The following is a 15,254-nucleotide window of genomic DNA, read 5'->3' on the forward strand; positions in this document are numbered from 1 at the left end:
AGAAATTAGAGAAACTGCATGATGTTATCTTCTGTCGGGATTTATTTTTGCTTCTGGATATTATTAGGTTTGGTCCCAATTGCCTCATTCAGTTAGGGGCTGAGGTGATTTGAGAGTGGGCTTCGGTCCCTGTGAGAACAGGCCCATTTCCAGTTTGTGTACTGGAGGGGTAGGTAGCCCTTTTGGGTCCCAGCAGAAAGCCTGAGGTGTTCAAAAGCGCTTCCACTCAGTGCATCCTGGACTCTAATTTTTGTTACCTATGAGTCTCCCCAAAATTTTTGCGCAGCTTCCCAGCCACTACGCTTGAATGAACAAGGCTTTGAGGTGGGAAAAAGTGGCACCAAATGTAGGTCGCACCTGTCTGGAATACTGGCCTTTGTTTTCTTGATTGCTCTCTGATGTCTTAACAGATACACATGTTCTGACTTTTATAGTTTTCTCAGCAGAAGGGTTGGTGCAAAACAAGCTAATCACCCACTGCTGGAAGCTGAATACTCCACACGCCTTACTTGAATAATTAATTGTAAAGAGTTCAAGTTCTGAAAGAAAATAGACAAGTTCAAATCTTGACTCTCTCACTTACTAGCTATGTGAACTTAGGTGAGCTATTTAACTTCCTTGAGTCTTAGTGTCCTCATCTGGAAAAACAGAAGTAACAATAGCACCTACCTTGAGTTGTTTTAAGGATTTTTTTTAGATGCAGGTAGAGCACAGTGCCAGGAATGTAGCAAATACTGAAATGTTACTCAAATGTTAGTGATAACAGTTTTCAAAGTACTATAATAATTTTTTTTAATTTTTTTATTGTTATGTTAATCACCATATATTACATCATTAGTTTTTGGTGCAGTGTTCCATGATTCATTGTTTGTTCATAACACCCAGTGCTCCATGCAAAACGTGCCCTCCTCAATACCCATCACCAGGATAACCCAACCCCCTCCCCCCATAATAATTTTTATCATTAATTATGTAAATTAACATAAAACAGCACCCTCTGTGAGGGGTGGTAACTGCTAAAGACCCAACACAGATCTTAATTTTTCCAACTTTCATAGCTATGGCTTTGGAACCCTTGGATAGAATGGCTCGCTGCACCGCATGAAATAGTTTACGCAGGTATTCGTGTGTTCATTTTGGAAAGTAGACTAAGAGAGTCAGAATTTAGCAGCAGGATCAAGAAAGTAAGCTTTGGCAAGAAGACTCATGAAATTAGCCCTCCTAGGCTATGGCCTCAAGGGTGTATCTAAGTGTAATGAGAGACAGTAACCACCAAGGTTTGCTCTGGAAAAGGGAGACAGATCTTTTGCTGCCCTCCCAGTATTAGGGCTGAGCCCTCATTATGCTGGGAAAAGCTTTCTGCTTACTATGACTCCTGGACACAGAGAAGCTCCAGGTGCTAAGGAACAAGAACCCTAATTATTCTGGGCTATCTTTGTAAGAAAAGCCTTTATTTCAAAGATTCCATAGTATTTTAATAAGAGGCAACACTTAAATTCAAGAAGCATCATTTTAAATGTCTTAAATGTTTTTAAATGTTACTGTATTGTACACTTAAAAATCTGTTAATAGAGATCTCACGTTCGATGTTCCTACCACATAAAAAATTTTCAAAAAATGTTTAAAGTACTTTTAATTGTTGAAATATTGAAACATCCAAACTATATTTATGTAAGATATAAAATACCAGAAGCATGTTTTGTACTTACCACGTGGCCAGTTTATTTCACTTTCCGGGGTTACAGTTAGAGCACATGATGCCACGTGGGGTGGTGAGTCCAGCCACGCTGGGACTCCAGGAAAGACTCTGTCATTGAGAACACCACATTCCAGAGCCTGGTGCAGTTTTGCAGACCCAGCAACACAATTCCAGATATGACAGGCCTGACGGTCTGATTTAGACCAGACTTATCGAAAGCTGATCGATAAATTGGCACACCTTCGTCTTTCCACAATGAAGCAAAAATAGCCACTGGGATTGTACAAATGAGGATCCAAACATGGTCTTTTCTCCCCTCATTTGAAAAGCCAAATTTCAATAGTGATGATGGAGCCAGAAAAACCAGTTAGAATAATGATGGATGGTGGCATTGAACAATGCCACCAAACTATGGAGAGAACTGTCTCCAACTCTCCAGTCCTGAGGATCACCCTCCCTTTCCTTTTACCCCCCTAACATAATCTGACCCTCTCACCCATACTGCCTGGCTGTACAAATTCTAGTCTTTATTGTGATGTGTAAGGAACAGAAGTCCTAGGAAGTGTTTATATCCCACAAATCCATCCTGGCTGTTGCTAGTCAGCATTTGGCCTACAGACCAGTGTCTGGGCTTCTGTGCTGCTCTTTTGCCATCTGGAAACCATCTCCAAGCTACCACAGCCCCCTAGGCACCATCTGGCCCCAATATGGACACAGCTCCTCCCTTAGTCCTTTAAAGCACAGCTGACACTGGGCTGTAGGTTTTGACAAAGTCTTACCAAAAGTGAGCCTAACATGAGGGAATTAATAATGCAGTGAAAATCATTAAAATCCAGCAACACATTCCACTGTTCTTAGAATCTTTAGAGGGGGCGTCTATGACTAACATTTTTCTCCTTAGCCCCTATCTGCGGCTAGGATACAGAGACCTGTTCATTTCTTCCACATGGGTGTCCCCTACAATGCTGTTCCCCTCTATGAATTCTATGGCTCCAATTCTCCCATCTCTAGCTCCCAAAAGAAGAAAGATTAATCTGTCTCATAATTATCTCTGCATTCTTACCCTACCCACCCATTCTGGTTTAGAATATGACCCATGAAGCATTTCTTACAGCTTTGACAGTTTATTTATTTAGCTCCCAGGTTAAAATCCAGACCCTCCCTCTGGATGCACTCACTCCATCAGCCCTGAAACAAGCCATCCCTAACTGTGATCCAAACAGTATACAAATGTACCAAAGCTCACCCAGTTGAACATCTATCAGTTCTAATTCTTTCCTGTTAAAACAATGCAATATCTTAAAAGCTAAATCTCACACATGCACCATACCCTTTCAAACTTTTGCTGATTCAAAGGACATGTACATTTTCAATCACTCAATCAGTATTGAACTAATTACTGGGCACTCTTCTAGGACTAGGGATATTATAATGAGCATAAATATGTCCCCAACCTCATAGCCCTCGTATCTTGTGGGAGAGACAAAAGGAAAGAAATGTAAACTGCAATGGTATAATCTGCAAAGAACAGTGCTACCAGGGAAAAGCTTCTCTACAGAACTGGCCATTAGCCGGGATCTCATGAATGATTAGTAAATGTTAACAAGGCAAAAAAAAAAAAAAAAAAAAAGGAAGAGTCTCTGTTTTCCAAGCAAAAAGAACAATTTAAACAAAAAGTCCTGGGGTTGGAAGGAGAGAGTACTGGAATTGGAAGACCAGCCTAGCTAAAAGAGAGGCATTAATGGTGAGCAGAGATTGAAGGGGTGCAAGGCAACCTTTCAGAACTTTGTAAACATGTTAAGGAACCTGATCTTTATTCCAAGAACAATAGGATGACACTGAATGATTCTGTGCACACTTTGAAAATTTGATACTTGCTGGAAAGGCTATATACTATTTTATATTCCCCTACAGCTTCACCTACATTGAGTATTATTTTAATAATTTGATAGTTTTAACCTTGGGACTCATTACATCTGTTTTCATATTTATTGCCCATATTTGTATGTTACAGACATAATGTTTGTGTGTCTCTCCAACCCCAAATTCATGTTGAAATCCCAGCCCCCAATGTGATAGTATTAGGAGGTGGGGTCTTTGGGAGGTAATTAGGGCATGAGGGCAGAGCTCTCAGGAACAGGATCAGTGCCCTTGTAAGAAGAGATGAGAGAGGGCATGCTTCTCCTCTGTTCTCTGCCGTGTGAGAATACAGCAAGATGACCATCTACAAGCCAAGAAAAGGGCCTTCACCAGACATAGAATCTGCCAGCACCTTGATCTTGGACTTCTCAGCCTCAAACACTGGGAGAAATAAATGTTTGTTGTGTAAGTCACCCAGCCCAACCTGACTAGAGATTATCCTGCCCATTTCCTACTGGGATATTGTCTTCTTTTAACAAAATTTAGGACTTATTATTATCTTTTTAATCTTTTTTCCCCTAATTGTTTGCCTTTTAATTATGTATGTCAAAATATTATATACATAGCAACCTTTTCTTTTAGGGATTCTGCCATAAAGGCATTTTGTCACCCCTATAGAAGTATTCATCTATATTTTCTGTTAGTAGTTGCATGTTCAGTTGCTCATACTAAATCATGATATCTTGATTGACATCTATAAACAAACCTAATTTTACTTTTCAAAGAGTTAACCAGTTATCCCTTGAAATGTCACTTTTATCATTATAAGTAAACAACTTAGAAAATCATGTTTTCTTAATCTTCTGTTTTGTTCTATTATCTAATCATATATTACCAGACCAGTACCACATATAACTTTATAATACACTTCCTGTGAGATAAAGTTCTTGCACACTAAGTTCTCCTATCCTCATTTGTCCAATTTTAATTTTTAGCTACCCTGTGAGAAACTTACTCTTTTCTTACAAAATACTGAATTGGCTTTCACAGGGATTTTTAAATAGACTATCAAGGTTTCAGACTGAGAACTAAGAGATATCCATCTGGAACACAAAGAGGTGAAAATGACCTGGAAGACTTCAGCAAGATTTTCCAACAACTATTGAAATGTACATAGATTTTTACATGTAATGGGTACATTACTGAAAGGTCTGAACAAATAACCCATAAGACAGTTTACCATAATTGACCTTTTATTTAAAAAAATTACAGGGAGCAATTTCCAGCATATTTTATAAAAGTACTGCCTGTATCAAACATTTATATCACTATTAATTCCATTGAAGAGCTGCCTTTTTTTTAAGGTACTAATTCCAATTGATGGGATACATGCCCTTAAAATAGAAAGTTTCCATTATTTATCCAAATGTTAAAATTAAGATTATTGAGAAGTTTATTGCTTTATGGCTGGGCAAGATGCTGCTAGCACATTTTAGGTAAATAATATTCTTTATTAAAAACTATGAGGTCATTCTGTTTAAAACTTTCAGGATAATTCACAGAAAATAGATATATTTATTCAAATTATATACTGAAGGGCTGGGCTGTTGGCTACAGACATTTATATGTGAAGCAGCTCTTTAAAGAAATAAGACACACAAATAGATCTGCCTTGATATAATACACATAATTGAAATTAACAAAACCTGGAAGATCAATATTGTTATACTATGTTCTGTTAGGATCTTAAAAAAGAAATCACACATTTAGTAGTCCATTTGTGCTTAAAATATTCATATGCATGAGAAGCTTAAAGAAAAAAACACCTCTGTACATGATGATGAAAAGAAAGTAATAAATTTTTTTGAAATTGCACTGTTATTTAAAACACTTTCCTAAAGTCAGACCCTCCTTTGTAGCTGGCACAGTTTTTCAGGTCTAATTGGCAACCTGGGGAGGCCCCTCTGGTATCAGTGAAGTAAAGAAGGTGGTGATAAAAGACCAAGCTGACGCAATTAATCCAGGCCTTTGAACTGCACCGGCATCTTCACCTGCATCTTCTCCACTCTCATCTTCAAGCCCATCATCCATAAGACGCTCCTTTCAAATAAAACAAGAAACATAGTCCTAAGGGATTTGAGGTAGGCATTAACGCATGACAGAAAAAGACAGAATTAAATTCTTCCCTACAGAAAAGGAATATGAGCATGTAATAAGGAAGTGGTACATATCTGGTCATTAGAAATCTTTGTTAAATCCAAAATTGATAAATTCCTCAGTGTTCAAATTCAAAGGGATAACTGCCAATTTAATACAATAAATTCTCACCGTGTGCATAATTTTCTTTCTAGACTATTTTCAGGAAGAATAATGTTAATTCTTCCTGTTTAATTCTTTTTGTGGTTGTTTTTTGTTTTTTGGGTTTTTTTTTTGAGAGAGAGCACAAGCATGGGGGAGCGGGGGGGCGGGGAGAGAGAGAGAGAGAGAGAGAGAGAGAGAGAGAGAGAGAGAGAGAGAGAATCTTAGGCAGGCTTCCCGCTGAGTGCACAGCCCAACACAGGGCTCTATTTCACGACCCTGAGATCATGACATGGGCCAAAATCAAAAGTCGGACACTTAACTGACGAAGCCACCCATGTGCCCCCTACTTAATTCAAATATATGACTGACTCAGTATTATATTTTAAGTTCTCCCAGATAAAATCACACAATTTATATGTTAACTTTTCTTCACGTGCCATTCCACAAAAACTTGTGGAATGCCCCAAGATTCTTTTATCATGTTGGTTTCTTACACTGCTGAGGAACATCTATCTATATTTGAAATATACAAAAGCCTCATTAGCATACCATTTCTTCAAGTTCTAGGTTGTTTGCATTTTGCCCATCATTGTTAACTTCGGCATTATTGTTGGGAGCCTGTTGCTGACCTCCTTCTTGCCTAAAAGGAAACCATCCAGCTTGGTGTCTATGCAGTAAAATAAAGAGAAAAGAAAAGAAGTTGCAACTGTTTTTATTTGTAACGCTTTAAAACATTAGTGTCCTACAACAGAATAATTATTTCAACTGTAATAAATAAAAAGACCAAATTTCCTACTTAGGGCCAAGAACTGCCCCTCTCAAAGCAATGACAGCAAAACAGGAATTGACTTAAGTCTAAAAATCTATCATGGGCTTTGCTGGTTCTATGCTAGCTATCTTAAGATCTAACTTAGCTATCTTAATGTCCTAACATATTGAGAGTCATAACATCTTTTCCGCTATTTTTCAAAATGAAATTCAACTACATATTTCTTTGCCTCTTGGGGTAAAGGGGGGCAAGAAAAAGTCTGACCTATTCCTATAGGTCTTACTAATGATAACTATAACTAAAAAGAATATCCTTATGCAACAGTGCATCAGACACTTCAAGTTCTAAATAACTGATAGAGCATGTCTAAATGAATTAATAATTTTTTATTATGAAAGACGGTAAAAGAAAAATCTGCTTGTAGACAGTTCTGATAAACATATTTATTCAACATAACCTACTTTGCTTTTGGTGCTAGATATCTGGAGTCCAAAACTCCTATTCCTTCACTCAACAGTCATGACAGACTACTATATGCCAAATTCTGTGAACATTTTTAGAAAGTAATTAAAAGAAACCACAAAAAGTTAACGAGCATCACTCACAAATAAACCAGTAGCATGGCTCCCATTACCATGATAAACCGACTAAAAGAAGAATAGAAGTATACAATGCTAAGGAGAATTGCAGCTCGTGAGAACGTGTACATCCAGTCCAGCCAGTCTCGGTTGAAGTCTTCTTCATTTAGCACTGGACCTCCCTGTGCATTCATTTGAACATTCTCATTCATGGGTCGATTTTCTTGGGCCACTAGGTTTGGAGCTGGTGGGGGTTCTTCTCCGGGAACATGTGCCAGATTTAGAGGCTGTGAAGCAGCAGGCTGGGCTGGGTTGGCATTTGATGTGGCCTGAGCTGAAACTGCAGCTTGACTGAAATATTCACCAAAATAAATATTAAGAAGAAAATAAAACTTTATCATACTCTATTGTATTTTGTAAAACTTCCTTGGGGAGCCATATGTATTTTTCATAAACCTAATATGGAATATCACAACTCCGGTACCACATTTCTTAGGTAAGCATGAATCCCAGTGGAAAAGTGGGGTCAAGACTGATGGAAGGAGAGAGTAGCTCAGGAAAGGATGCTCCCTTAGCCTCACAGTCTAAGATGGTAGGGGAGAGGTGGAAGAGATAAGAAGGCCATGGTCATCATTATCTTTTCTCTCTTTCATTAAATTACTTTATAACATAATGACCAAATCTTTTTCCAAATCTTTTCACTAATGGCCCCTTTTTTCTACGTAGGATGACTACCACCACACCCACCACCTCTCCCTTAGAGCCATTTTTTGAAAAATATGTTTAAAAATTTAAATTGATCATTACCCTGTGTGTCCATTGTCAGTGATAAATGATTTGTATTTGTGTTTTAAGATATTAACTAGATCCCAGAAAACAACCCCTCAACCCCAATCCTGACTTTTGGGAACTCCAACTGGGAACCACTGCAATAGGTACTCATAAACCTATGAAGAATTGTGTTCCTGAAGTTTGCTTATAATTTGATTGCTTGAAAGAATAAATTTGCCTATATGAGGCTTCCAGTAAAAAGATAATATATCTGGGATTTGCTTTAAATTATCCAGCACAGGAGGGGCAAGTTCTAGAACAAGAATGCCATGATTTGATAAATGATGAGGCTGGGTGATGAGTACACAGGGATTCATTTCACTATTCTATCTTTTCGCATGCTGAAATTTTTTTACAATAAAATGTTTAAAAATCAGGATAGCAAAACAGAAGTTTCCCAGGCTACAAAAGCCCATTTAATTCAGTATGCTAATACCCTGTATCTGTAAGGGGCTTTTTAGTTTCCAAAACACATCCTACCTCACAGATATTCTGATTCATAGGTGAGTTATATTTCATTAAAGGAGAGAACTTGAGGCTCAGAAGTTAAATAATGTACATAATAATGTATGATTTATAACAAGCTACAATAAGCCCCACTTATCTTACACAGTTCTCAGGAGTTATAAATGAGACAAGGGGTGTAAAGCATCTAGCATCTAGCACGGTACTAAGCACAAAGCAGTCACTCAGATGGTAACTATTACCACAGCAATAGGTAAGGTACAAATAGCCTGTCTGCAGCCAAGGGATCATGCAAGAGAACATTAGGATATGAGGTTCAAAAAGCACATCAGCTTTATGGGGTTAAGGTCTGGAGTAAGGATAAGGATACAGACTTCACACTGTAGGCAAGGGAACCATCAAGTATTTGGGAGGATGGGGAATGACTGGCTCAATTTTGTATTAAGCACATTAACCTGGCAGCAGCAGGATGAAATATAGTAAGGAATCCAAAAGGAAAAAGAACAATTGCAGTAAAGTAGGTCCAAAATGAGAAAAGATCTGGGCAAAATATTGCAAGGAAGATATAGGGGAAGAACAAAAGTTAGAAACGACATATTAACTCATTTTGGTAAATTGTTGGGTTCAGGGATAACTGAAGGCAGAGTCAAAGCTGATTAAGGTTAAGAGCCTGGAGGATGAATAACAGGAGACTGTGTCACTGACAAGTCAGGAAGGAGAACACATTTAAGAGGACGGTGATGTCAAATTTGAGACATCCTGAATTTAAAGGAAAGGCAAATTTCCCTAAGGAAATCTTCCAGCAACCAGGATGAAGCACAGGAGATAAAGAAAAGGGGTCATCCACAGAGAGCTAATGACTAAGACCCCAGAAGAAAAAAATTCAAGAGGACTGGCCTAGGACTGAATCCCGTCTTCATTACCAGATTGTCATAAGGTACATGGCAAGTACACAAATATCTGTCTAACTAAACAAGCAATGTTACCATTTAGAAGAAGGGAAAAAATGAGCCATCAAGAACACAAAATGAGTGATCAGAAAAACAGAAAAAATGAAGAGGATAACAAAATCACAGAAACAAGAGAACATTAAAGAGAGGCTAGAAATGTTAAATGAATACATAGAAGTCCAGAAGAATGAAGGCTGAGAAGCTGTGCTCGGTGCTACAATCCATGCTGACCAGAAGCAAGACTTACTAAAATGCTGACAGTCCAGAAAGCATATTATTAGCCTTATGTCAACATGAATCTCCCTGACATAGGATTCCCTTTCATTTAGCATCCTATCTCTTCATGTAGATTTGCTGCCTTCCAGTGAAACTTTCCTAAGTTTTCCCCTCTTAAGTAGATAAAATGTTATATTAAAGAAAACAATACTGCTAAATGTAATTAGGGGAGAGAGGGAGAAACAGAGAATAGGTTTAGCTGATGTGAACTGGATGTGAACCCCTCTCTCTTTAGCCAAATCATTTAAAAGAAAGTTATCTGCTGAAATGTTGGCAAATTCATTCTCATAGTAATTTTTAAAAACCAATAAAACACATCAGCAAATAGAATCCCATATCAAACTTACCTAGGATGAAAAAGAAAATAAAGCAAGTAGCACACTAAGCAAAAAAAAAAAAAAAACGAACTCAAATTAACTTACTATTGCATGTAATACTGATGAGCATACATCTGTTGCCACCACAGCATCTGCAGGGGACTGAAAGCGGGGTACACGGGGAATCCAGCTGGAATAGCTTGCCCAGGAAGCTGGTTGTCCACATTTCTGCAATACAGAGATTAAGAAATGTCTTTTCGTGCTCTAGAAGTTGAAAGCATTTCTTGGAATTTTCATGTCTTAAGTATAAGCCACCCATTGACAAAATATACTAAATCATACTGAAAAGAAAAATACTTATTTTTCAACATTCTTCAAATAAGATATTATGGTTTATACAGGATGACCCAGGCCCCAAATTATAGAACAACTAACATTTCAGCCCAATCTTAATAAGAAAATAAAGCAAGTCACCCACAAAATGTGTGGCAAGCCTGAACATTTTGCTATCTTCCCATTTCAGCAGAAAAGGCCAAAAATACTTTTAATTACATTTTAAGTACATTCTCCTTAAGAACCAAAAGCCCTAAAATATACTTCACGACAAAATATTTTGAGGAATGGGGAGCCTACCAAAATGATATTTTATATTAGTAATATTATTAAAAACATAGCATCTATTAGCTATAAAATAAAAAACATTATAAAAATCCGTAAAATATTTTTTTTGTTAAAAAACCAAGATTGGCAGAACATATTTATACATGCATTCTTAAAGTAGGTTAAATGTCTATTAACTCAATAAAATTTGTGGAAGGTCATACTTAAGTTCTCTATGCCTGTTTCCTTGCCTCTAAAATGGGGCTAATGGGGCGCCTGGGTGGCTCGGTTGGTTGGGCGACTGCCTTCGGCTCAGGTCATGATCCTGGAGTCCCGGGATCGGGTCCCGCATCGGGCTCCCTGCTCAGCGGGGAGTCTGCTTCGCCCTCTGAACCTCCCCCCTCTCATGTACTCTCTCTCTCAAATAAATAAATCTTTAAAAATAAATAAATAAAATAAAATAAAATGGGGCTAATAATAGACTCTTCCTCATAAGACTGTTAGTCTGCACTTAATAAATGTTAGCTATTTTTATTTTTACTGTCCTTTATCCCTAAATCTGAATACAACTCCAAAGTGTGCGATGTGAGATTTGTAGAAATTCACATATATCAAGACAACCACAGGAATAAACATATCCATTCTGTAAATGCAGAATTCGTGTACTTGCTAACTTTCCTTTTCTTCATATTACTTGAATTTTATCTTTAGCTGATATAAGCTGGGTCTAACCAGAATGAGACAAGAATCAATAACAACTTCATGAATTTTTAATATGATATTCAAAAGACTGTTAATGTACAATTGGCAATAACTGATTTCACTGCTAACAGGATGAACTGGAATAAGGCTTTAAAAAACAATTTTACAAAATTAAATACCTTTAAAAATGTTCACTTTTACCCAACCGCCCAAGTAATTCAGCTTCTGAGAATTACTGAGAAATACAAAATATGGGGAAAAATTTCACATCTCTGCCCTACACAAATGATATTTTATATTAGCAATATTGTTAAAAACATAGCAACTATTAGCTATAAAATAAAAAATAAACATTAAATTTTTTAAAAAAGAGGGGAAGGAGGGAGTAAGGATTAGAAGAGCTTTAAGAAACATCAACTAAATGTAATCTGTCACCCTCTCTGAATACTGATTCAATCAAGAAAACCAGAAAAGACATTTGAGATAATCAGGAAAAACTGAATATGAATAGGGTATTTGATGATATTAAAGAATTTCTGAGTATTCTACTGGTATTTTGACTAACATTTTCTTATAGTCCATATCTGTCCTATCTGTGACAGATACCCAGTATTTACAGATGAAATGAGAGGGTATCTAGGTTTTGCTTTGAAAATACTCGAGCCCAAGAAAAAAAAGGAGTAACAAGAGGGACTAGATAAAGAATGGTTAACAGTCGTTGAAGCTGGGTGTTAGGTAAATGGGGGTTCATTATAATATTTTCTGTACTTGTTAATGTTTAAAAAGTATAAGCAAATTCGGTGAGGAAACTGCGGTTATATACCTGTGGGAGGAAATCATTTAATGGCACAAGTTCTAACAGCTTTGTTTTCCTTTTCAGACAGACTATACCAGTTAGTACTATTTGATAAAAACTAAACAACAGAAAAAAGGGGTGAGGGAAATTCACAGGAACACATGGAAATGGTTGAGTACAACAGAGATCATGACAAAAACCAAGAACTTGAAAGACTGTCATTCACAAATACTTGAGAGCTATACCAAGAAACACTCATTAGTACGTTTTTTAAAGTTAGGAATTACAAAGGAGAGAAGATAAAAGGAACTGGAAACTTCAAAATTCAGGAACAAATTCTTTCAAAAAAAACCTGTGAAGTCAGCCCCATTTCCCTTACCACTCCATACCAAGATGCACCAACTGTAGGGAAACCCCACCTTACTCCCAGAATATGCCTTCTCAAGACTCTCCACACTTGCTTTGTTCTACCTGCTGAACTTCCCTTAAAATCAGCTCAAACATTACCATCTATGAAGCCCTCCCCACTCCTCTAAGCAGAGACAGTCATTTACCTCTCCAGGCTCCTGCAAAACTTTTTTCAAGACCAGGATAACACATCAGCAGATGGTAATTTGTCTATCTGACCTACTTCCATTGAGGGCAAGTACATAATTCATCTTCCTGTCTTCAGTGTCCAGCATATAACAAATTATAAGGTAAACTTTTACTGAAGAAAGTCACAAGGTCCTCAAAGAAACAGATTTGCTTACTCAGTCGCCAATACTTAAAATCTGATCAGTAGATCTGACTAGAATAAAGTTTCAAATGGGAGGGCAGAGAGGAGAGAAACGCCATTATAAATGAAGTCAAAATACAAATGGCAGCCTACTAAAACAAACGACAAAATAGTCACTTCAACAAGACTGTTAAGAACACAGACTTTCAAGTGAGATATGGATTTGAGTTCTAGTTCTGCTGCTGATCACTTCTGTGAACTTAGGCAAGCTCAGAGCCTTTAAACCTCCTTCTCGTCTATAAAATGGGAGAAAAAAGTACCTAGACCACAGAGTTGATGTAAAAGTCAATGTATAGCACTGAATTATAGCATGTGTGTTTAACACGATGCCTAGCTTGTGCTAAGTGCTCTATAAGTATTATTAATATTCTTTTAGATAAAGAACTGTCACAAATGAATTTCAGAAAACAGCAACACACCAACAAATAAGTATTTCACAAAACAAAAAGAATGTCTCTTTATCATGACTCAAATTAAAACAGGAACATTCCAATTTATCACATTGGCAAGTACATATTTGTATGGGGTATCAGACTCTTTAACAACTGTTATTGGGAGAATAAACTGGTACAACTTTTCTTTACTGCAATTTTGCAATAGTCTTTAAGAGTCTCAAAAAGTCTTAAGAAACACTTTGACCCAGGAATTCCCCTTCTTACAACTTAACCTAAAAGAATAACTGCTAACATGTTAGTGTATTTAAGAATACTGATTGTAGTGAGGTTTAGTGGGAAGAAATTAAACAACCCAAACACTTATGATAGAATATTGCCTCAATTCTTCACTCTTCTATAACAGGATTATACATGCATACTGTCTGGCATATAGTGGCAAAGCTGGCTTCTGCTAGCTAATATTGACTCACAAAACTAACTGCTCAAGTTCAGGAATTGTGTGAGCCACCCTTGGTATCTTGAAATCAGCCATGGTGAAAGTACTTAACACCAGACAAATCAGCAAATGCTACAAATCAGCTTTATTCCCCCTCCCCGTGGGAAAAGCATTTACCACTGGTAACCTGGTAATACCTCAATGCTATTGAGCATGGCCATGTGACTTGTTTTGGCTAATGGAATGTTAGTGAATGTGACACATGAAGAGGTTGTACGTGTGCTCAGGGGTTAGTTTCCCCTCTCATGTTCCTGTCATTTGTCATAAGAACCTGTCCTAGGGAGTTTCTAGTCCAAAGAATGAGAAACATGAAACAGACCAGAACTCAACCTACAGCCTGAAGCAGAGCTGTCCCAAGTGACTAACAAGATTCGTGAACAAGAAAAATGAAGTGTGTTGTTGTAAGCCACTGAGATTTTGAGGTCATTATGTAGTAAAACCAACTAATGACATTCTTCATCAATAGAGGAGTGAGCAAACTGGCATATCCACATAATGAAAAATCTTAAACTTTCTTAAATAAAGGGACACCAGATGCTGAGACATACAGAGATAATGCTGGGAAAAGAAAATGTCCTGTGTGCATCAGAGTAGTCTCCCTGGAAAGAATGGGCTTTGAATTGGGTGGTGCATAATAAGAATATGATTGGCAAAGTTCTGAACAAAGGCTGTTTCAAACAAGAGGTGGGTAAAGAAGACGACTAAGGGGTAGCCAACCAGGATATTAAACTAAGGCACTACCGGAACATAAACAACTAGAGAAACTTGTACTTCTTGGATCTTCTCTCGGGAGAACTACACGTATTTCGATAAGCTGCTTAGAGTGGTGGGAAGGGGATTAAGGGCCTTGTAAGCATGTTCATGTTCAAATAACAATACTTGGTCTTTGAACTTCCTGGTTACCTGCAGGGCTTTTATTTTGCTGTTTGGGCACTGGCTCTAACAGTCTTTCTCCCTGCTCTTTATCCCCACCCCCAACTCTACTCCAGAGCTAAATCACCCTAAATGAATGTTGAACCAAAGTCTAAAAAACACTGGTGTGAATTTAAGAACTCATCCAGAATGCCACGTGTCTCAAGACTTCAAACGTGGTAGATTTATATTTGAACTGGAAATATGTCCTGGTTAAATTATATTTTTAAAAAAGGTTTACAAAATATAATAGTATTATTTTTTATTTAAAAAGTTTACTTAGGGCACCTGAGTGGCTCAGTCAGTTAAGCATCTGCCTTCGGCTCAGGTCATGATCCCAGGGTCCTGGGATCGAGACCCGCATCGGGCTCCCTGCTTTCCAGGGAGCCTGCTTCTCCCTCTGCCTCTGTCTCTTTCTCTCTCTGTGTCTCTCATGAATAAATAAATAAAATCTTTTAAAAAAAATAAAAAAATAATAGTTTACTTAGAAAAGTGAAAAGATATTACAAAAATATTAGTAATAGTTATT

The 15,254-nt window shown here is 37.4% G+C and overlaps 1 protein-coding gene across 2 annotated transcripts in view; it reads right to left on the reverse strand.

Annotated features, from left to right (window-relative positions):
* Positions 1 to 4,794: 4,794 nt before the first annotated feature.
* Positions 4,795 to 15,254, reverse strand: part of HERPUD2 (HERPUD family member 2) — a 30,089-nt gene continuing 19,629 nt past the window's right edge. For both annotated transcript variants that reach the window (XM_073899059.1, XM_025873139.2), the window contains 4 exons: positions 10,152 to 10,274; positions 7,235 to 7,558; positions 6,410 to 6,527; positions 4,795 to 5,659 (listed from right to left, as the gene is read on the reverse strand). In XM_073899059.1, coding sequence (XP_073755160.1) covers positions 5,498 to 5,659; positions 6,410 to 6,527; positions 7,235 to 7,558; positions 10,152 to 10,274 — 727 coding nt within the window. In that variant the 3' untranslated portion in view covers positions 4,795 to 5,497. The remainder of the gene's footprint in view (positions 5,660 to 6,409; positions 6,528 to 7,234; positions 7,559 to 10,151; positions 10,275 to 15,254) is intronic.

The sequence above is a fragment of the Callorhinus ursinus genome, unplaced genomic scaffold, assembly GCF_003265705.2.
Source record: "Callorhinus ursinus isolate GAN/ISIS: 27379988/994484 unplaced genomic scaffold, GSC_fseal_2.0 scaffold12, whole genome shotgun sequence".
Taxonomy (NCBI): domain Eukaryota; kingdom Metazoa; phylum Chordata; class Mammalia; order Carnivora; family Otariidae; genus Callorhinus; species Callorhinus ursinus.